This window comes from Grampus griseus (assembly GCF_964374135.1).
Source record: "Grampus griseus genome assembly, chromosome: 16".
NCBI classification, from domain to species: domain Eukaryota; kingdom Metazoa; phylum Chordata; class Mammalia; order Artiodactyla; family Delphinidae; genus Grampus; species Grampus griseus.
Window position 1 is genome coordinate 51,978,109 of NC_139010.1, and position 24,143 is coordinate 52,002,251.

Here is a 24,143-nt window from a genome sequence, read left to right on the forward strand (position 1 = left end):
TCCTTCAGGAGGAGATGATACTTGACCTGGACTTAATTCAAGAAAGCAGAGAGTTTAGGAAACATCACTCCGTGCAAGAGAACTGATGTGAGAGAACGTGCTAAAACAGATACTGCAGCATATCTTAAGAAACAATGACTAGACCAACGTGGCTGAAGCCTATGATTAATATAGGGGAGAAGTAAAGGTTAGGGTTGGAGAAGTAGGTAAGAACCAGCTTTTAAAGAACTTGGTATTCTAGCCTAAGGAATTCAAGCTTGATTCTGTGAGCCACAATAGCTGTTGAAGGATCTTAAGCAAGGGGAATGCTTCTTCTAAAAGAGGAGTTTTATGCAAAGAGGAGTTTTAGGAAACACAATCTGGCAGCAATGTGTAGGGTAGATTGAAGAAGGAGACTAGAGGCAAAAAGAGCAGTTAGGAGAGTGAGCATTGTAGGGGTTCAGGCGTAGTAAGATCTGCAATAGTAGTGGCAGAGGAAATGGAAATAAAAAGAAGGCACAGATGCAAGAGATATTACAGTGTAAGAATGGTTAAGGTTTGTCGAATACCTGGATGTGATGAGGGAGAATAGTAGAGATTATTCCATTTCATATTCTGAAGCTGAATGAGTGAGACCCAATGATACACATACTGAAATCCAGTAGAGAAAATTAATTATCCTGGAGGGGAGAAACCTTGCGTTCACTTTTAGAAGGCTTGGTTTTATGAGATGATGATGGAAACTTGGGTGGAGGTAGCTAGTAGATAGTTGGGAATGAAATTGGTGCTCAGGTAAGTAAGAAATCATAATCAAAATGGTGAGGAAAGCCATGAGCCTCTACAGAGAGGACTGATAGAACTAAAGACTAAGCCATGGGTAGCCATCACTCAGCAGTGGCCATCCCTCAGCAGCGGCCATCATGATGATGTCTGTGGTGATTAGTGAGTGATTCCCAAGGAGGAGCAACTTATAGATATAATTCAGGATTTTAAGGTTCTGCTGTACCTTCCTGTATAGAAAGTTCTTCCTCCATTGCCGTCATGAAGGAGTTGGGTTTTATATTATGGAATATAGCAGTTTACCTTACAGAATCTTTAAAAAAAAAAGTTTCAAAGAAGAGCCAGTGTTTGAGCTCTGAGTTTGTAAAAGATGTGTAGAAATCAGAAGGAAGGGAGATCTATCCCATTACACCCAGGGGATACTATGGAGTTCCGGGAACTTTAAATGGTTTAGCATACTGTTATGGAAGGGTAAGTAAGGCTAGAGAGTCAGATCATTGTATGCCAGGCTAAACAGTTGGAGCCACCATTTGAAAGCAAGGAAGTAGCAGTGAAGGACGTGAAAATGAGGACTAACCATATCAGATTTACCTTTTAGGAAAACTGGCTATAGCTTGGAGTATAAATTGAAGTGGGGCCCATTTCAGTAGTACAGGGAGAAATAAACAAGGCCCAAACTAAGGGGATGGCAGTAACAGTGGGGGCAGGGGTGGGGGGGTTGATTTGAAAGAGACTTGGGCATTAGAATTGTTAGGACTTAGGGTTCAAATACATATTATCAAGTTTTATACACTTTTGTTAGAAGGTCACATAAGCTATTTGCTAGTTAAATTTGTGTAAATTTAATTAAAATTAAATTAAAGCCTAGGGAATCTTTAATAACACAGGGTTTTCCCCCTTCTCGTATTGTAGTGACCTGGTGCCCCTGCACAATGCCTGTTCCTATGGTCATTATGAAGTAACTGAACTTCTGGTCAAGGTTAGTTCTTGTATACTTTTCTTATAAAATATTACTTGAAATACATAGTATATATGTCTTCTTTGTGTTTTTAGTGCTTGCTAGATATAGAAAGAGTATTTATAATCATTACAAAAATGTGGATGATCGATAGATCAGCATCTGACTGCTTTGAGATTTTTGAGATACAGTAAGAGTTTTTATATAAAGTACCTGTCCCATTTTGTGAATATCAGAATAAAGTTTTGAAGTTTCAAAACTCTTGAAAATATCAGAAGTAATTTTTAGTGGACCATATGTTATTAAAACCACCAGTTAGATTTTCAAGACCTGCCCAGTTGTACTTTGGGTTGGAACAGGCTTACTTGGTAAGCTTCACTTCTTCCGTTATGCTGGGCAGCTCACGTTCCAGGGACTGGCAAGAAACTTCTTGTTTTGCTCCCTGTTGGATGAGAATAGAAGCTATATATTCTCCTTGAGAGTGGATTCAAGGATGTTACCCACACCCATTTCTTTTTGTCCCCCAGTCTCTACATATGTATTTGACATTCTTTACACTTCTCTCACTCCGCTTCCATTCTGCCCTTGAAACTCTTCCTCATTCTGTCAGCAGCTGTCATGAGAAGGGAAAGAGAGCATTTGTTTCCAATGCCTCTCTGCTTCCTTTTGGGCATGTGCTACCACCGAATATATTTTCCCACAGAAATAACTTTACTATAATGATTAGATACTCTGAGTAGCCCATAAGCCTTTTAAAATGTATAAGGTGACTATAATATTACACATTTAACAGTAATGCTTTTGCTTATCGTAAAACTGAATCTTGAATTTAACAGAATATTTGGAATGTTAATTGTGGATGAGAGTGAAATATGAGATAGATTGCATTGGGACTTACAGGCAACTGAATGGTGTTTTCCTAAGACCTAGTGTTCACTAAATAAGAGTGGGAGGAGGTCATATATAGAGAGGACGCTAAGTGAGATGAGGGTGCAGTTGCCAGAGCAGTCAAGCTCAGGAGAGTCAGGAGTTATCTAATAGTTATAAAACACTGTGTTCGTTGAGAATCAGTTTCCCATCATTGAAAGTATTAAAAGAGTAAGTAGCTGGTTTGCCTTCTGCAGAAATGCTATGGAAGGGATTTTGTGTTTGATGAGAGGTTGAGCTAGAATGACCTCTGTGGTTTATCCATATCCAATACTTGGAAACGTCTAAAATTAAAAAGACTAACAATACCAAATATTAGCAAGGATGTGGAGCCCTAGAACTCAAAACGTTGCTGATGGCAATACAAAAATAATACAACCACTTTAGAAAACTGTTCGGCAGTTCTACTAAAAGTAAACATACATCTTCCACAGGACCCAACAATTCCACCCCTAGGCATTTATCCAAGAGAAATCACAGTATGTATCCAGCATTCATAGTTGTTGTGAATGTTCATAACAACTTATTCATAATAGTCAAAAACTAGAAACAGTCCAAATGCCCATCAACAGGATGATGGATAAGTGAATTGTGGTATATCTATACAGTGGAATGCTACTCAGCAATAAAAACAAACTTTTTTTTTTTTTTTACTTTTATTTATTTTTGGCTGTGTTGGGTCTTCGTTACTGCGCGGGGCTTTCTCCAGTTGTGGCCAGCGGGGGCTACTCTTCATCGTGGTGTGCGGGCTGCTCATTGCGGAGGCTTGTCTTGTTACGGAGCACAGGCTCTAGGTGCGCGGGCTTCAGTAGTTGTGGCACATGGGCTCAGTAGTTGTGGCTCATGGGCTCTAGAGCACAGGCTCAGTAGTTGTGGCACACAGGCTCAGTTGCTCCGCAGCATGTGGGATCTTCCCGGACCAGGGCTCGAACCCGTGTCCCCTGCATTGGCAGGCGGATTCTTAACCACTGCACCACCAGGGAAGCCCCAGCAGGCGGATTCTTAACTGCTGCACCACCAGGGAAGTCCCCAATAAAAACAAACTTGATACAACAAAATGAATGAATCTCAGAAACATTGTGTGAAAGAAGCTAGACACAAAAGTACATGCTGTGCTATTCTACTTTTATGAAATTCAGGAACAGGTAATTCTAATATATAGTGCTAACAGTCAGAATGGGGGCAGGAATTGTCTATAAAAGGAGCATGAGGGAACATTCTGGGGTGATGAAAGCATCCTCTATCTTGAATTGGGTGATGGTCTCACAGGTATATACATTTGTCAAAACTCATCAAACTGTATACTTAAGAACTGTGCATTTTACCATATGTACATTGTATCTCAGGAAAGGAAAAAATAGTTCTTGGAAAAGATGCAGGTTAAATGTAAAGCTTCATTTTTAACTATTTTTAACAATAAAATTCAATAGGCACTTGTGGGTAGGCCTGGCAACCACTGACTATTTTTCTGCGGGGAAAAAAATTACTCTTTCTGAAGTAATTGGTTTGAAAAGTGACCTTTGGGAACATAACCTTTTTAAGCTTGCATGCTGTTAAATTACACACCACTGATAATTCTAAATTCTCTTAAAAACTGAGCGCTAAGTATATGCTTTACCCACCCTACCCCACCCCCAGCATGGTGCCTGCGTAAATGCAATGGACTTGTGGCAGTTCACTCCTCTTCATGAGGCAGCTTCCAAGAACAGAGTTGAAGTGTGTTCTCTTCTCCTAAGTTACGGCGCAGATCCAACACTGCTGAATTGTCACAATAAAAGTGCTATAGACTTGGCTCCAACGCCACAGTTAAAAGAAAGATTAGCATGTAAGTATAAAATGATGAATGTTCATTCAGCTAAGCTGTTATATCAGTAAACTAACAGTTTTTCTTTCTTGTTTGTTTTTTGGAAATTTTTGAATAATAAGGTATTTTCCTTAGCCATGGGTATCTATTATTGTCCACACTAACATATTTAATCATTTGAATGTTTTCTACTCATTTTGCTCTTAAGATGCTATGAAAAGAAAGTATATTTGTATTTGCTTTTTTCAAGTCAAGTTAAATGCTTTTTGTGTGTGTTACTCTTATGGATGGTATGCTTTTGGAAAGAAAGAATTTGAGTTTTATTCCTATCTTTGATGTGACTTTCTTATTAGCTGCTGTGAAGTTTTAAAGTGTTATTGGTAGGATTGCTGTCTTGTAAACATAGTCCCCAGATCTTACCATCTAATATTCTTTGGTATCTGGGCAATTCTGTGCTTTTCTGTCTATAACTGAAATAGATGTAGTGGTGAGAAATAGCCATGTATTTCAGATATAGTATTACTATACATAAATAGGAAACTTGTGTTAAGCTTGTATTATTCTGGAATAGTAAAATATAATGGGTGGTTTCACAAGTCTGATGAATAATAGCGAGGAATCTTGAGAAAATGCCCTCTTTCATTTGTTGATCAGTAGGTGGCTCTTAGAAATATCCCACTAGTCTAGTCCCCAATTCTCTGATGTGTGAGCAGAACCATCTGCTGCTGCTGTAATGTTAATATGGGGACTATGATCACCTTTTCTTTTATTTCTTCACTGAGAAAAGTTCTGTGCTTTGGAAAATTCTCAGAACTCTCTGGTCTGGGAATATATAGCAATAATCCTTATATCAGACCAAAATAGACCTTGAATAGGCCATGTTGTATACACATGGGAATGAATTGGGTCATAACTGAGGGGAGCTGGCATACCACTGTCTCCCTTTCCAAGGGTTATATTTGGAGACTATCTTTAGAGCTTCATTCTGGCTACTTGGTAGATAATTTTGAAAATAAGTTCAAGAAAAATACCACGTCTGGCAAGCCCCATAAATTTGATAATTCTCATGCAGATTTAAATGCTTTTTCTTATCTAGATGAATTTAAAGGTCACTCGTTGCTTCAAGCTGCACGGGAAGCTGATGTTACACGAATCAAAAAACATCTCTCTCTGGAAATGGTGAATTTTAAGCATCCTCAAACACATGAAACAGCATTGGTAATGTTTCAGATTTAAGTTTTTAAAATGAAATAACCAAAAACATGCTAAGTTAATCATAATGTCTTCTTTTGGTGATGGCGGATGACTAACATAATGTCCTACTTTTAATAATAGTATTGTTTTAAAAATATGTGCTTTTTAAGAATTAATGCCTGTAGGTATATAAAGAAAAAATTTCAAACAATACAGAGAAATAGACAACCACATCTGCTCAGAATGCAGTACTGTTGTTCATTTGCACATCCTTCCAGACAAAAATTTTATTCACATACTGGCATGTATTATATGTGACTTTTCTATTATCATAAATCGTATATATCATTTGCTTTTTTTAATTATAAAGAGCATAAATGTTTATGATTGAAAATTTGGAACCCACTGAAAAAGAAAATAATCTTGCCATCAAGATAAAAGCCACTTGATTTTCCTTTTGGTATTGTTATTTTTTCAGAATTAGATCTAAAGTCTGTATATATCCCCTTTATACTGTGTGAGTAAAGTATCTGTGTGAGTAGAGGCAGCTTCCCTGATGGAGGTAATGTCAGCTCTGTGGTACTGTAACAGAGTAGATGAGAATTGGGCAGTCTATGGAAAAGCAGTAAGAAAAGAATGGAAGCTAGTAGAGGTAAGTGGTGGAAGATAGGAAAGGGAATGTTGTGATCAAAGGCTACCTTAGAAGTAGAAATTTAAAGGAACAAAGTTGTATGAGTTGCAGAATGTGCTTTCGGTGAGGGAAGATGACACTAAGTAAATTAATGTCTTTAGGGGAAGATTTAACTTGTAATAGCCTTACTTACCTAATATCTTTTATGGTTAATTTTCTTCCTTATGCCATGATATAAACTCTGAAGTTTTATGTAGAAACCTATCTATAAAACATTGTAGAACTTTTTGCTACTTTAAAAAAAAAATCCGTGTTAAAAAAAAATAGCAAAGTTGCAGACTAATAAGAAATACCACTGCAAAATTTAAATCATAACAGTATCAAGATGGTACAGGGACACTTGGAAAAACTGACTTGGAAAATCTTCCAGTCTGAAAAGTTAATTCTACATGTTATTTTCCTCTGAGTATTCTACCATTAAACGACTCATTTTTTTTATTAACCTTAAAATACAGGGAATTAACTGTTGGTAGATAGTTGTGTTGCAGAGGCATTGTCTTCCAGGTTTCCAGAGATTACAGGCCCTGTCTGTAACAGGATGGGGCAGAAGAGTAAGGGTGCAGTTTGAAATGGATGAACTCAAGAATTCTTGGTTATAAACTATTTTCCATTCTTCGTGCCATCCTGATAGATGTCCTGGGATGATTATTCAAAACATACCAAAAGAGCTGTGTTCACCAATTAGAAATGATTTTATTGAGGGCAAAGGAATGATTTTGGTGACAGCAACAACATCAAAGAATGAATCTGAAGCAAAGTCATGAAGATCAGATAAGCTTTATAATTAGCAATAGGTTAAAATCAGACACATTTCATATGTACTATGTTTAGATGTGTGCGCAAGTTAGCTTGACAGTTATCCAGAACTTTTATTCCATGAAATCTCAGGTTTCAGTTTTAACTTAACTTTCATGCATTAATTTAGTCGTTCACTCATTCTGATATTTATTGAACACCTGTTGTGTATGGGTATAATCCTGGATGGTGGAGAGATGAAGATCTGGGACATGACCATGAGATACTTACTGGGTTTATAACTGGCAAATCCCTATCTCCTATCTCCTTTTCTCCTTGATACATCATAGACATAGATCCTGCAGCCTCCAACTCAGAGTATATAATTTTCTACCACTGATTTTACCAAACAAGTAATTCAAAGTCCTTATCCTGCTGGAGCAACTCATTGAGGAAGATATAAATACCACCCAGTTTGTTGGCTATTCAATCAATGTTTTTCTAAGCAGAATCCAGAGCTGACAAGTGCTGTGTTATTTCTTCATGTAAAGAAATCCCAACCTTTGGGGTGTTTTATTAACCTTTAAAAAATAACATAAACACCATGCTCTTTGGGAACAGTTTTGAAAGGACTGTTGGTCACAATTTAAGTTTTTCATTACAGCAGTAGTAGCTTTTTCAGAGATATAGGACAACTGTGAAGCTTAATCAAAATATTTAATAACGTATCACTTGCTAAATAGGGGTTTCAGGCCCTGTCAGAATTTGGTAATCATTGCACATTCTATCCAAAGGAAAGTCTTTGAAGAGCAAAGTTAGGTCAAAAATGAAACAAAGACATGAAATAACTTCTTAATTGTTCTTGACTGGAAACACGAAAGTTCTTAAAAATCAGTTATGTATAGTCCTTGATTAATGCTGCAATTTAAATTATCTAGCATTGTGCTGCCGCATCTCCATATCCCAAAAGAAAGCAAATATGTGAACTGTTGCTAAGAAAAGGAGCAAACATCAATGAAAAGACTAAAGAGTAAGTTTGCTTTTAATAATTAAAAATTATTGACACTTTTATTTTTGGAAAATACATTCATTGTCCGGCTGACTTTTTCTCTTTAAGATTCTTGACTCCTCTACACGTTGCATCTGAGAAAGCTCATAACGATGTTGTCGAAGTAGTGGTGAAACATGAAGCAAAGGTATACTTCATTTTTGGTAATCTTTGGTAATCCAGTGAGTTGTTTTCTATTTAGCAGGTGAAATGCCTGACTTCCCAAGCTATTTACTCTTTCATAGGTATTTTTCCCTCAGATTAGTTCTACAGATACTTTTTCTATATCTTTCTGCTAGAAAGTCTGTGGATTTACTCAAGAAACATTATTCCTATATATCCTTCCTTCTCCCTTCCTTTTAACCACACCCCACTGGTCAAGTTATCCTTCTTTTTCTAACAATACACTCTTAAGAATATCCCCAGCCAGGCATATTTATTATGACCTATCATCTTTTCTGGGATTCTCTTCTGTTATCTTCTGTTGCTTGGTTACCATGATAACTCCTGTTATTTACCCCAACCACAGTCTCTCTTACCCTCTGTTATTTCATAACTAAGCCAGAGATCATGGAACAGAAGGAAATAAATTAAGTAACTTGAATAAAAACATAGCTCCTCATATTGCGAAGTTCTGTAGTTGGCATTTGTACACAAAGCATTTTTTTAAAATCAATCACAAAAGTCCTTCATTCCAGAGCATTCAGTAGAGAAATGTATTCTAAAATGTGGCATGTAAGATGGTTTTAGGGAATATCCCAAATGAACATTTTTATAAGAGTTATAATTTTTATTAGGAGAATATTGGTTTCCTATTTGTAGAAACAGTATACTTAAGTTTAAAAGTAAAAAGTGATTTAAAAGGTGATTTCACTATGTTGGACACCTGAAGCTTATATAATATATGTCAACTATACCTCAAAAAAAAGTCAAGTGGATTTAAAGAAAACAAAGCATTTTATTCATGGAATAATCAGGTTTTCATCAAGGCTAAAAGTCATTATTTCTTACCCAGGAACTTAAAAAAAATTACTCAGTAAGTAATACACATAGCATCTCAGATTGGAAGAGATAACAGTCGCCTAATTCAACAGTTTTCAGTTTATAGCCATCGATTGTTGCTTTCTTCAAACAAAATCTGTGGTAGAAATTCAGTATATAATAGAATTGAGCTGCTGTGATGAAGGGAGAAGAAAGAAATAGAGATCCCTTTACTCCTTGGGGACCCCTGAGGCTCTTCTCTAAATGAACTTTGCAGAATGATTTTCTAATCTGTCCTTCCCTGGGTTTCCACTCAAGGAACCACTTAGAATTCTACAGTTTCTTTTTATGTTGACTCTCAGTGTCCTAATTTCTCTTTTATTTGGGGGAATTCTTGATAATGTATAATCTCAATCTTTCCTATTGTAAAGTATTGAAAAAATAAAGTTTATTTCTGCTTGACTGCTTGGCATATCTCATTTGTCTGTCTGTCCTATAACTTTTCGTTGATTGCACTTTTTTTTACATGTGGTGCGTTACTTGAGGAATATCTGGTTGCATATTAAATTTGAGTTGTGAAGCTCAGTGAAACAATCTTGTCTAGGGTGACCAACCATCCAGGTTTGTCCCAAGACTAAGGGATTTAACACAGGACTTCTAGTGCTAAAACTGGAAAAGTCCCAGGCAAACCAGGACGAGTTCGTCACCCAAACCCTAACACAGAGTGGCACCCAAATAAAGTTTTCAAGTGGATATATAGTTCACATTGCAGTGAGTTTTGGTACATGAATAAACAGATTAATTGCTCTGGGCATTTTAAGTTGATTTTTCTGATTCTGTAAGCATGGAGACTAGCTCTTTATAGGATACTTTTAGATTCATTGTGAAAGTCTTACTATGTAATCCTGTTGCAGGTCTTCTCCGATTCCATGAATATGAATTGGACAGTGTCTCAAAACACTAGTGGTCACATGATTGATTACTGAGGAATTTGATTTCTCAGTTAGGTTTCGAAGAATTATTTTCCTGGGCGGGGGGGGTGGGGATGAGATAGGAGGGGTCTTACAGGTGATTTTTTTTTTTTAATTATGAAAAATTTCAAAAATACAACCAAGCTGAAAGAATTTTAGAGTATAACTATATACTTACCACCTAAATTCTACCGCTAGCATTTCACCGTATTATTTTCTTACATATCCATCAATTTCTCTCTCTATCCATCAATGTCTTATTTTTTGACACACTTCAGAGTAATTCACAAGTTACTACACACTTCTCCCTAAATTCTCTTAATAGGCATCAGCTAGAGGTCAATATTTGTTTATAGTCTCTGTTTGGATGTGAAATTTACATGCAATGAAATGTACAAATCTTAAATGTACATTTACTGAATTTTGCCTAATGCATACACCTGTGTAACCAGAAGTCTTGAAGATAGAGAATATTATCTCATGGCAGAGGCAGTGTCCCATCCAAGGCAGTCTCCATGCCTAGAGGCAACAATCATTTTGATTTTTTCTAACATAGATTAGATTTGCCTGTTCTGGGCCTTCATGGGATCGTACAATATATACTCTTTTATGTAAGACTTTTTCCACTTAGGATAATGTTTTGGAGATTGAACCATGTATCAATAGCTTGTTCTTTTTATTGCTGAGAAGTATTCCATTGTGTGAATATACCATAGTGTCCTTATCCATACAGATTATATTTTACACGATAAATAAGATAGAAGATTAAGACAATAGAAATAAGTATTTTAATGCTAATTTAGTCTCTGGCTTTGTTACCGACTGTTATCTTGGGGTTAGTCTCTCGACGTTTCTGCACCTCAGAGATCCATAAAAGTACATGCATTAGACTTTCTTAGGCAGTGTCTCACTCTAAATGTGAATCTATTGAGTACTTCAATGCTAAACAACTGTTATTCAATATTTTTAGTCAAAAATTGGACCTTCATGAATTGGTGAATTTATACTCTAGATTTGAGCAAAAATACTTTCTTTGGCACTGGATAATGGGCTTCATAAGAGATTAATTGAGATTTTTAAATTAGTAACAAGTGCTGGATACATGAGTAGATCATTTTAAATTTTGTACCGCAGGCTAATTTCACCTTTTTCTGATTGTTAAGGTTAATGCTCTGGATAATCTCGGTCAGACTTCTCTGCACAGAGCTGCGCATTGTGGTCATCTACAAACCTGTCGCCTGCTCCTCAGCTATGGGTGTGATCCTAACATTATATCCCTTCAGGGCTTTACTGCCTTACAGATGGGAAATGAAAACGTGCAGCAACTTCTTCAAGGTATTGAATACTTCCATGAAATTATTATTGTTTAAATTAACCTTGAAGTTTTTTTCACATATCATGTAGGAGTTGGTAGTGAAAAGAAAAATTTTCAGAATTGTTGGCTGTTATTTCTTCTTAATCAACTCATTGTACTCAATGCCCAAATGTTGCAATTCTTTTATGAGTTTGTTCCAGTAGCATTTGCTGCCCAGCTTCTGTGAGTATATAGCTGTCTCTTAAGTTTTTATCTAGAAAGTTTTTAAAATTGAGACACGACAGTTGCTATTTCTTTTTAAAGAAAGGAAAACTGAAAAGGGTAGATGAAGTCTCTTAGAAGAGCAACCATAGTGATAAGTAGTATTCTAAAGACTGGCCCTGCCTCTTCACTCTTTTTTAGATCCTTCATATAAAGCATATAGAATTTGTACAAGGTAACCAACTATTTGACTTACATGTAACTGTTGAATGGACTGATACTTATTACATTTTAAAATCAAATCAATTTAGATCAGATATCTACACATTTGGCATAGGTTAAACATTTCAGCCTAGAAATCTGGTCCCATACATTTTAGTGTCTTTGCGTATATCTCTGTATTTTACTAGAATTTAATGGAGTGTCTTTGACATCTCAAAGCTCAAATGAGAAGAAATGTAACAGATCAAGCCTTTTGTACCTTTTGTAGTCACCTTTGATGATCCTTGCTGGAAACTACAATTTGAGAAAAACACTGCTTGAATAGATGAAGGCAGATCAATAAGATCTCCTGTGAACTTCTAAAATTGTGAACTAACTACAAGACTGCTCTCAAAATTACCTTTACTTCCCCGTATACCATGCATTTGTTTCAGTGTCAGTTTTGGGGGTAATAACATTAGTCCTATTTAGTTACCTAGTGATGGACATTTACAGTCTTCCTAGTTTTATACTAAGTGCTATTACTTACCTTTCCAACCAGTTTCTTAGAGTCAATTATCAAAGTGGAATTTCCAAGTCAAGGTTAACATAATTGTTAAATCATTTCTAGAAAAACTGTTATGTACCATTTTACATTCCTACCAGTAGTATGTGACAGGACCCGTTTTCCTTGTCAGCCCCAGGTATTATGATTCTTAATCATTTCCTTGGGTGAATGTGTGTCTATGTGCGTGTATGTAAATTACAGAAGTAATAGACTCTTTTTAAAATGCAAATTATAGAAATATTGACAGTGTAACTCCCCATTTGCTCTTTGCCCACTAATGGATGAAAAAAAAAGCCCAGTATTTCATTATTTTAATTTGCATTTCTTAGATTTATGTTGCAGTACTTTTTCCATTTTGTCCTTTGCCTATGATTTTGTTTAATGCTGTGTTACTGCCTGACAGATATTTTTCCAAATTAGTTTTGTTTCTGCCTTTGATATACTGCTTTAAGATGCTTTTCTGCTCCAAGACAAAAAATATTCACCTATATTTTCTTTTAGTATTTTTAAGGTTTAATTTTTTTATACTTAGCATCTTTAATCCATCTGAAGTTTATTTGCTCTGAGAACAAGGTACATGTTTTCTTCCTTTCCTATGAGATTTTAAATGAGCTATAAATCATAGAGTTTCAGACCTGAACATAACTTCGGATGTTTCTAGTCCAACTTCTCTCTTTTTAGAACTGGAAAAATCAGAGGCCCAGAAAGTTCAAGTGACTTGCTCCAATTCAGGTAGCTAGTCGATGGCAGAACCATGGTTAGATATCTAGCTGTTGCTCTCCTCTAATTTTTTTTTTTTTTTTTTTTTTTTTGCGGTACGCGGGCCTCTCACTGTTGTGGCCTCTCCTGTTGTGGAGCACAGGCTCCGGACGCGCAGGCTCAGCGGCCATGGCTCACAGGCCCAGCCACTCTGTGGCATGTGAGATCTTCCCGGACCGGGGCACGAACCCGTGTCCCCTGCATCGGCAGGCGGACTCTCGACCACTGCACCACCAGGGAAGCCCTGCTCTCCTAATTTAATACTTTACCCCCAGTCAACTGACTTGGTTATAGAGCAAGCCATCTTTCATTACATTATGTTCCTTTATATTGCTTAAATCTCATTTTATAATTATTATTCACATCTACATACATTTGACATATGTAATGTTTCAAAAGTTTTTACTGCTTTTCGCCTACTACCATGGAGATTCCCTACATAATTATCACCAAACTATAAAAAGAACTTTACTCTCAGATAAGATGCCTTCCTTAAAACTTGGTCCCACCTTCCAAATGGGAGTTAATCACTCTTTACTTCTCTTTCTTTTTAGAGGGTATCCCATTAGGTAATTCAGAGGCAGACAGACAATTGCTGGAGGCTGCAAAGGCTGGAGATGTAGAAACTGTAAAAGTAAGACATAATCTTATAGTTTTGTTAACTTTGTGTTTTTATTTTGACAGTGTTTAATGAATATACTGTAAGAATGAAAAATCTAGTTATTTATATGTGCATTGTTTTAAAAGGTAAATAATGCTAATCTAGTTCTGCTCTGCAAATGAGGATCATTGGGTAATGAAAGAAACTTTTTAGTTTCACATGCATCTCAATAAATACATCATAGTCACAAATTTAAATTTGACTATTTTAAATTAAATAGTCACAGATTTAAATTTGTGCCTGTGTTTATGGGAATGCATTTTGTTTAAAGAACCTATTCATTTGTCCCTTTCAAAGAATAAGGTATATGAAATTATTGTCCATTATTATTTACATATGACACATAAAACAGGAAAGGAAGAAAACTAAATGTATCCCTCTGTCTATATGTTTTTTCTGGTTTCTTCATTTCTTTGCCCTCTCTACCTCTGTGAGGACCCAGTGTTTAAATATAGTAATAATATAGTGTCACCACCTTTCAGAGACACTGTCTCCTAATAATCTTCAATTTATCTGGACTGAAATATTTTTTTTCTTTCTCAGAAGAGCCAACTTGAGCCCGTCTATGGCCCCCATCTCCTATAACAGTCTTCCCTAGAATAACCTTTTCTCAAATTTTGCTTTTACTGTAGAATCACATGTAACGTCTCAATGCCTATACCAGATATTTCTGTTACCTACAGAAACTGTATATCCAGCTAACTAACTCAGAACATTAAAATTTTGAAAGAGCAAGACTGCTTTTCAGGTCAACTAATATAAATTAAAATTAACTCGGCATGTTTCATGATTAAATAATTCCTTTTTCTTTTTTTTAACAATCTTTTATTTTATTTTTGGCTGCATTGGGTCTTCATTGCTGTGCACAGACTTTCTCTAGTTGCAGCGAGCGGGGGCTACTCTTTGTTGCGGTGCGTGGGCTTCTCATTGCGTGTTGGCTTCTCTTGTTGCAGAGCACGGGCTCTAGGCGCTCGGGCTTCAGTAGTTGTGGCACGCAGGCTCAGTAGTTGTGGCTCGCGGGCTCTAGAGCGCAGGCTCGGTAGTTGTGGCACACGGGCTTAGTTGCTCCGCGGCATGTGGGATCTTCCCAGACCAGGGATCGAACCCGTGTCCCCTGCATTGGCAGGCAAATTCTTAATCACTGCACCACCAGGGAAGCCCAGATAATTCTTTAGTAATGCAATAATGTTAATTTTAATTTCCAAAGCTGGGCGGGGGGAGAAGCCCGGTTGTGCCCTCCCTCCCCACCAACACCTCCCCCACAGACTTTCAAAACAGTGCTAGGTCCTATTTGAGGGGGCATTGATAGGTAATAAGAAATTTTATAAAAAGCTAAAATTATTGATTTGATTCATGGCAGAAGTCTCTATTTCAACCAATTTCACTATATTTCTATATGGTGTTGCTAATCCTGAACAGACCCACCCCACAAAGTCAGTTTTACATTTCCTGAGAACAAAATGTGAACGTTGGCCTCATCAGAACTTGAGCTCTGAGGACATTTATTCACTGTCCTTTTAAATAAAGAGATTTCTGGAAGTTGATTTAAAAGTCCATGTGATCTTTTCCTATTGCTTTATGTGTGTAGGTAGTACAGTCATCTCCAAATAATTTAAGGTTTTTTTTTTAATAATTTCATTTTTTGAAAGAAAAATGCTATTATGCAATTTTATTGTTTGACTTGTTTCATAGTTACGTTCTCATGCCCTTAATTAGAAGGTTAACATGATATTGAATGGGGGATTTTGTTTCTCTTACTGACTAATGACTTGTGGAAAAACAAATCACTTGAGTTAAGGGTAGTGAGCTGAGTTTTTTCCTGGAGGAGTGATAAGTTGGGCAGGTGGAGTTAGAGTCAACTAGCTGATTTTTTTGTGTGTGGGGTGGAGGTGGTGATAAAAAATTTTAATGCTCATCTACTTACATATGTTAAAGAGCATAAAACTACATTCAGTCCATCTAATATTAAAGACCAGGCTTTGTTCTCATAGAGATAGAAGAAGCCTAGAGGAAGAAATAGATGAAGAGAGGATGAGATTGGGGGCAGGAATTGGACTTAGAGAATAACAGAATGCCATTGAATTGAGGAAGACCTTTCTCTATCCCTGTGATAGTCATTAGGCTGTCTTCCCTTATCTCTGCTTTTAAAGTCACTTAGAGGAGGGACTTCCCTGCTGGCGCAGTGGTTAAGAATCCACCTGCCAATGCAGGGGACACAAGTTCGAGCCCTGGTCCAGGAAGATCCCACATGCCGCGGAGCAGTGAAGCCTGCGTACCACAACTACTGAAGCCCACGTGCCGAGACCCCATGCTCTGCAGCAAGAGAATCCACCGCAATAAGAAGTCCGTGCACCGCAATGAAGAGTAGCCCCTGCTCACCACAACTAGAGAAGGCCCATGTGCAGCAATGAAAACCCAACACAGCCAAATAAATAAATTTAATTAATTAATTAAAAAAATAATAAAGTCACTTAGAGGAAATTTATCTCCAACAACCTTTCTGTTCCTTGTATATCTCTAGACAGGTGGCTTGGTATGAATCACTGGGACATTTACCCAATGAACACTTAATTATGTGCTTGGTTGTGTTTACTGGTGAGCTATCAGGCTACATACTTTTTGGACAGCTTACTATTAGAAAACTTGTCTGAGTGGACAAAATTAAACTTGAGAGCTAGGAAGTTAGAGTGGCCAGTGGTAACTACCAAACCTAGCAGCACTTGACACGTGTTAAAAATACTCATTCCTAGAGCCTGGCTTCAGACCCATGAAACACTGTTTCTCAGTGTTTCTTGGGACATCTTGTTTGGGAAGCACTGAAGAGCTTTATCAGACCTGTTACTAAACCTGTTGAGATAAATCCACTGATAGCTGGCTCCTTTGGTTTATTAGGCTTAAAGTTATCCCTGCTCTTAGGGTAGGGTAGTTTTAAAAAGGGGGGGAGGGAAGGGTTTTTACTAATATTCTTTACTAAAATACTCTTGACTTTTTTTGAACACCATGATTTATTATCTATGTTGCTTTCCTTCCCCAAATGTTCATACTTTTCATGCAAAATACTGTTGAGTATTTTAAGTGTTACTCTGACAGCCTTTCTCAGCTAGACGTCCTCATCTGAACCAACAAAACACAAAAAAATTCTTTGAGTGACTTTTTTTTAATTCTCCCAAGGATGGTACCTAACCAATATCATTCTATTAGTTAATTCATTCCATATAGTACAGTATAATTCTCTAAGTGTAATTCCTCAACTGCCAGCATCAGCATCACCTGCAAGCTTGTTAGAAATGCAACTTCTCAGGCCCCATCTCAGACATACTGGATTAGGAAATCTGGAGGTTGTACCCACTGCACATGAAAATTTAAGAACTACTGTTCTAGAACAGTACTTCTCAAACGTTAATGTGCTTACAGATCACCTAGAGATCGTGTCAGAGTGCAGATTCTGATTCAGTAGGTGGGAGTCTGAGAATCTGAGTTTTTAACAAGTTCCCAGGTGATGCCATCATGCTTCTATGATCCAGTGTATCTCTACATACATTTTTCACAAAATGAAAGCTATGATTGCTTTCAGGTACTTGCATTACCTTTATGTATATAGCAGTAATGGTAATAATAAAATTTACCTACTAGCTTTAGCAAAGGTAGATGATTTTAGATAAGAGGACCAGAGGGATTCTCAATAAATGACAAGATGAAATAAGAATAAATAGCAAAGAGTTTCTGAAAATACTGATATGATGAAACAAGAAAATAAATCAGACATTTGAAATTTCTACTAAATGAATGAAAACAAGTCAGAATATGTAGCATCATGTGTATGAGAATACTGATAAGATGAGACAAGAAAATAAATCAGACATTTGAAATTTCTACTAAATGAATGAAAAGAAGTCGGAATATGTAACATTATGTGTATACTGTGTTGTGTCCTATAGAAATTGTGTACTGTTCAGAGTGTCAACTGCAGAGACATTGAAGGGCGTCAGTCTACGCCACTCCATTTTGCAGCTGGCTATAATCGGGTGTCTGTGGTGGAATATCTGCTGCAACACGGAGCTGATGTGCACGCTAAAGATAAAGGGCAAGTACCAACAATTGCCATGGCCTCTCTGTTCCTTTATCTGACCTTTTTAGGAAAATCTGAAAACATTTTTATGATAGATGGTAGTTCTTTTATTTTCAGAGAAGTCTGCTTCCTAACTGGCTTAAATAAAGCTTCTTAATTTCAGTTGAGATTTTATGATGAGTAGCATTTATATAAAGACTTAGTTGCATAATGCCTTTTATAATGGCCAAGGAGACTACAAAAATAGTGTGATGCTGATTTTCAATGTGGTAAATTTTTCAGTTTGCATTGAGGATACTTGAATTCTTCCAGTTTATCTTAAAATTATTTTTCTTTAAAAATATGTAATTCTTGGGACAAAGTGAGAGAGTGGCATGGACATATATACACTACCAAATGTAAAACTGATAGCTAGTGGGAAGCAGCCGCATAGCACAGGGAGATCAGCTCCGTGCTTTGTGACCACCTAGAAGGGTGGGATAGGGAGGGTGGGAGGGAAGGAGACGCAAGAGGGAAGAGATATGGGGATATATATATATATGTATAACTGATTCACTTCATTATAAAGCAGAAACTAACACACCATTGTAAAGCAATTATACTCCAATAAAGATGTAAAATAAAAAAGACAAGGAAAAAAAAGTATATATATATAATTCTTGGGAATTCCCTGGCAGTTGAGTGGTTAGGATTCAGTGCTCTCACTGCCGTGGCCCCAGGTTTGACCCCTGGTCAGGGAACTAAAATCCCATAAGCTGCGCTGCATGGCTATAGAATAGAATAGAATATTCTTAATTCTAGATGTTGCAAAATAGATGTTTGTTGTGTTCTCTGCAATTTTAAATATTTTTAAAATGTCCTCTTTGCCCACCCCCCCGCCCCAAAGTAATTCCATTTCTGCTTTCAATAAATTTAGGTTCTATAAATTTAAATCAGTAAAATTTCTTATGCAGGTCAAGAAATTTATCAGCTGTATGTAATTATTTAAATTAAATATATCTTTGTGTTGTGTTGCTTATTTAACTTTTCAGAGGCCTTGTACCTTTGCACAATGCATGTTCTTATGGACATTATGAAGTTGCAGAACTTCTTGTTAAGCATGGAGCAGTAGTTAATGTAGCAGACTTATGGAAATTTACACCTTTACATGAAGCTGCAGCAAAAGGAAAATATGAAATTTGCAAACTTCTGCTCCAGGTATATTTAAGTACTTATGGACAGGGTATATTATGTAGAATATGTTTATGATATTTCTAATAATTCTAATATAAACTTAAACTAGTTAGGGGGTATGAAGCAAAAATCTAATTCTGTGCCTAGATTTCAGAATAAATGTCATGAACAGTATAAGCCAGGTTTATCTAGTACTAATGAAATTGATAGTACTTGTTTATCTATACTGGTACCAGTGTAGATATTTTACAGTAAAAACAAGAGTATAGTTAAATTTATACAAACATTGAAATATGTTTGTGAAAACTAAAAATAGCATATGTGAAAGGTAATTTTTAGTGAAATACTACCTTGTTTTGAATGTAGTTTAAAATTTTGACTATATTATTGCATTGTTAAAGTCCAGTAATATTTAAGTGCCTCTGTATTTTTTATTGTAATTTTTTATTTATTAAATTAAGCATTATTAACAGTCATGTTAACCTTTAAGGTATAGTCTCTGCATAAAATAGTTTTCTTTAGCTCAGTGCTTTGTGACCACCTAGAGGGGTGGGATAGGGAGGGTGGGAGGGAGATGCAAGAGGGAGGAGATATGGGGATATATGTACAGCTGATTTACTTTGTTATAAAGCAGAAACTAACACACCATTGTAAAGCAATTATACTCCAATAAAGATGTTTAAAAAAAAAAGTTTTCTTTGGTATCGTTACATTGAATATTTTCTCATTGACCAAGGGCAAACTTAAGGTAATTCCTCCTTTTCTGTTTTTCACATGCCCAGCATGGTGCAGACCCTACAAAGAAAAATAGAGATGGAAATACTCCCTTGGATCTTGTTAAAGATGGAGATACAGATATTCAAGATCTACTTAGGGGAGATGCAGCTTTGTTGGATGCTGCCAAGAAGGGTTGTTTAGCCAGAGTAAAGAAGTTGTCTTCACCAGATAATGTGAATTGCCGTGATACCCAAGGCCGACATTCGACCCCTTTACATTTAGCAGGTAAGTGAATGAAGTGTCACAGATTGAGGCTGGTGACATCTAAGATTGGTTTTACCTGAGTAAAATATTTCCTGTAAGTAAATTTGAAAGATTCAAATCAAGTATCTTCTAATACAGCAATTATACTCTAGTGTATTTGTACAGGGCCATGTTCACTTTAGCGCTAGCATGTTACATTCATTAAGAACAATCGAAAGAGGCTCTGCCAGTCACCATGTGCTTTGGAACCTTTATTCCAGGTCATCATATTGTTTGAATCATCTTTGGTGAGTGTGTTTTGGCTACAGAAACTTTAAAAGTAGGCCTGCTGAGCTGGCCGTCCTCATGGAACGCTAAATCTTTCCATTCTTCTGATGATAGCTGTTAAGCATAAGCAGGAAAAAATCTTTAAAGACTTCCAGAAGTTACATAAACTTCTTGTTACTTGTCATATTAGTTTGTAAGGCCTGCCTTAACAAATTACCACAGACTAGGTGGCTTAAACAACAGAAATGTTTTTTCTCAGTTCTGGAAATGTTGGCAGGATTGGTTTCTTCTGAGGCCTCGCTCCTTGGCTTGCAGATGGCCACCTTCTCTCTGGGGCTTCACATGGCCTTTTCTCTGTGTATGTGCATCACTGGTGTCTCTATGTCCTAATCTCCTCCTCTTAAAAGGACAACAGTCGCATTAAATTAGGGTTGACCCTAACGGCCTTGTTTTAACTTAATTATCTCTTAAAAGGCCTTATCTCCAAATACAGTCACATTCTACAGTACTAGTGGTTAGGGCTTCAACACAGGATATTTGGGGAATACAGTTGAGTACAAAACATTTGTTCGAAGTTTTCACTCATAAAATTGGCGCTGTGTATCTTTGTCTTCACTGCATGTAATGCAGCATTGTGATTTCAGCACAGCTTTTTGAGCTGCATTGAAGATGCTAGGGGCACTTCCCTGGCGGTCCAGTGGTTAAGACTCCATGCTTCCACTGCAGGAGGCACGGGTTCAAGCCCTGGTCAGGAAAGTAAGACCCTGCATGCCACTTGGCCAAAAAAAAATTTTTAAATAAAAACAATAGGGCTTCCCTGGTGGCGCAGTGGTTGAGAGTCCGCCTGCCGATGCAGGGGACACGGGTTCGTGCCCTGGTCAGGGAATATCCCACATGCCGCGGAGCAGCTGGGCCTGTGAGCCATGGCCGCTGAGCCTGCGCATCCGGAGCCTGTGCTCCACAACGGGAGAGGCCACAACAGTGAGAGGCCCGTGTACCGCAAAAATAAATATAAAAATAAAAAATAAATAAAAACAGTAGTTACAAATGCATATTCCTTTAAAAAAAAAAGATGCTAGGGAATGGGCCATTAAAATCACTGAGCTACAACTAATACTTTAGTGGAGTTGCATCATAGGCACATTTGACTCATACAAGTTTTATCTAAATACACGTGGTTTGAAAAGAGAAAAAGAATGTAGGTGTTTCTGCCACTTTGTGTAATGTAGGAGGTGTAAGTTTACTCTTCTCTCAGTTCCTTTCAGTCTCACAGTGTGAGCAACTATGTTCCTAGGTTTTTGTTGTTTTAGGGGGGGTTTTTGTTGTGTTTTTTGGCCACGCCTTGTGCAGCATGTAGGATCTTAGTTCCCCAACCAGGTGTGTTGAACCCGGGCCCCTTGCAACCACTGTACTGCCAGGGAAGTCCCTTAAGAGATAATTTTAGTGTATGTGGTTTTTACCTTTAAATTATGACCCCATGTAAGTTGGAACCCCACTGGCAAAGGAAAAGAACTACTCCATCTATGTGTCTTTTAGAGCATTAAAAGTGCACTAAAAGTGATAAGCCACAAATGCTAACAAAGCGAGGTAAAGCTTTTCTTCTTCCACTGGCAATCAGGAGTTTCTAGTCCATGGAAGACAAAATGTGGCCTGACCTCTAATTTGAATTGTGCTGTGCTGTGCATAATTGCGTATTTCAGCTTTGTATCTTTATGGTAGCTTACCTAGAACATTTAATATTACTATTTAAGTCTGTGTTCTTTTTAAGTGGCAAATACATTGTATACACAAAATGTTTCTTACTTAGGCGGTATTATACCTTGAGATCTGGAAGGACTTTTGGATTTGGTGTAGTATTTAGCTTATGGTAGTTTTGTAGTTTCGTTTTTCTTCACTTGATCTTACTAAATTTTTTTTGTTTGTTTTGCTTTAGCTCTTTCAGCAAAAGGCTGAAAACTACAGTAAAAATGAATGAGTTAAATACTTTGAACTATTTTAAAGTTTCAAGTGATACCTGATTTTATGCTGACAAAATTAAGTTCCAGATTTGCTTTCAAACTATTGATTATGTGTCAAATAAAATATACATACTTTACCGTGAGCATGCATTTACTAAGATAGCTGACAGTTCTCAAAATGACAGCTGGGAGGTTACGGTACATTTATAAAATACTAAGTTTTATTACTTCATGGCTTTAGCAGCAGTGGATTCTGCTGCTTGTAGAGATATGCACCCTTACGTTCTCTCTAGCAAAAAGCATGTCCTTGTGGCCTTATGGGGAAATGGGGCCCTGAGACCCACACTGGTGTGTTGTCTTCTGCTCTGCTAGCCACTTGTGTTCCTAACTTGGCTTTTATATGATTGGATGTCTTTTGCTTGCAGCCTTGAGACCATGTACCTGAGTTCAGGAAGTTGTGTATACAACAACTATGAAGGCAGGGACTTTGGTAAGAAGGTTTTAAAAGGAAAGATTTAAGTATAACAGTCAATAGAACTTTAGAGTCTCCAAAACAAATGGGTATCATTACTGAAAGCTTCCAACTTGAGGCCGGTGGGCAGTTTTTTTTTCATAAGATAAATCTTTAATAGACTCCATTGGAGAATTTCAGATTTCTATAAAAATCTCTTATTTTAAAAATCCTATCCTTTGTATATATACATATATGTAGCTATTTTTTATATTAACAAGTAATTTTACTTTTTTTCTAAATTAGCTGGTTATAATAACTTAGAAGTTGCAGAGTATCTGCTACAACATGGAGCTGATGTGAATGCTCAAGACAAAGGAGGACTTATTCCTTTACACAATGCAGCATCTTATGGGGTAAGTTCTTTCATGTTACCTTTAAAAATGTCTGAAATTTTTAAAGTGAAAATCAGTATTACAATTCAAAAGGAATTCATTTTACAGAGAAGTAAATATGAGAACTAAAGAGGTTAAATAACTTCCAGGTTTCAATTCCGAATCTGCTGTAGCTTGCCATGTGACGTGCAGCACGTTTTGTCTTCTGTTGTATTGCCTTCCTTAGCACATGCATCTTATTTTCAGTGAGATGTTGGTGATTTTGTTTATTTGTTGGTGCCCAGAAACTTCATTGGGATTCATACGAATCTGTAGAGATGAGATGCGTTGTTCCTGACTTATAATAGCCTTGAATGTTAACAATCAGTATTGACCATCTTCAGTTGATTAATTAAGGAAAGCTGCTGGTTTATAAATTGATGTTTAGCAGTTATAACACTTAAATAAATTAGAAACTGTTAAAGTCCTATTAATTTAGTTCCTGTGTAGAATTCTTAATGATTTTCTAGATATTTTCTCAAGTTAGGTAAATGTCTACTACTGTAATTTTTAATCAGCTACCCATAAATTATGATGATGGGGGGAAAACACAGTTTTTCATTCTAGAGTAAGTTTGAAACTGGAAAAATAGGTATATAGCTGGTTTCTTTTTAAGAACTAAAGTACAATAAAATAATATTTCCGACTGTAACAGGAGTATTTTCTTTTACAGCATGTAGATGTAGCAGCTTTACTAATAAAGTATAATGCGTGTGTCAATGCTACGGACAAATGGGCTTTCACACCTTTGCACGAAGCAGCCCAAAAGGGACGAACACAGCTTTGTGCTTTATTGTTGGCCCATGGAGCTGATCCAACTCTTAAAAATCAGGAAGGACAAACACCTTTAGATTTAGTTTCAGTAAGTGATGGGCTCTTTGAAAAATCTCAGTGCTTTCCTGACTTTTTAAAATTCACTTGGTATATATAAAATGTCTTTATGGTGAATGTGGCAAAATCTGGCTTTTAGCCCAATTTAAATTTTAGACCTCTTTGGTATTAAAACATAATGAGTAAATAATAGAATTATCAGTTAC

General features: G+C 36.7%; 1 protein-coding gene across 2 annotated transcripts in view; it reads left to right on the top strand.

Moving 5' to 3' along the window:
- The window catches only part of TNKS2 (tankyrase 2), a gene marked incomplete at its 5' end in the record, with an annotated part of 62,935 nt that overhangs the window by 18,489 nt on the left and 20,303 nt on the right, over nt 1–24,143 (top strand). For both annotated transcript variants that reach the window (XM_082673603.1, XM_082673604.1), the window contains 12 exons: nt 1,672–1,738; nt 4,283–4,469; nt 5,545–5,666; nt 8,007–8,098; nt 8,186–8,264; nt 11,232–11,403; nt 13,667–13,746; nt 17,712–17,857; nt 18,874–19,039; nt 19,798–20,017; nt 22,979–23,088; nt 23,780–23,968. In XM_082673603.1, the coding sequence (XP_082529729.1) occupies nt 1,672–1,738; nt 4,283–4,469; nt 5,545–5,666; nt 8,007–8,098; nt 8,186–8,264; nt 11,232–11,403; nt 13,667–13,746; nt 17,712–17,857; nt 18,874–19,039; nt 19,798–20,017; nt 22,979–23,088; nt 23,780–23,968 (1,630 nt within the window). The remainder of the gene's footprint in view (nt 1–1,671; nt 1,739–4,282; nt 4,470–5,544; nt 5,667–8,006; nt 8,099–8,185; nt 8,265–11,231; nt 11,404–13,666; nt 13,747–17,711; nt 17,858–18,873; nt 19,040–19,797; nt 20,018–22,978; nt 23,089–23,779; nt 23,969–24,143) is intronic.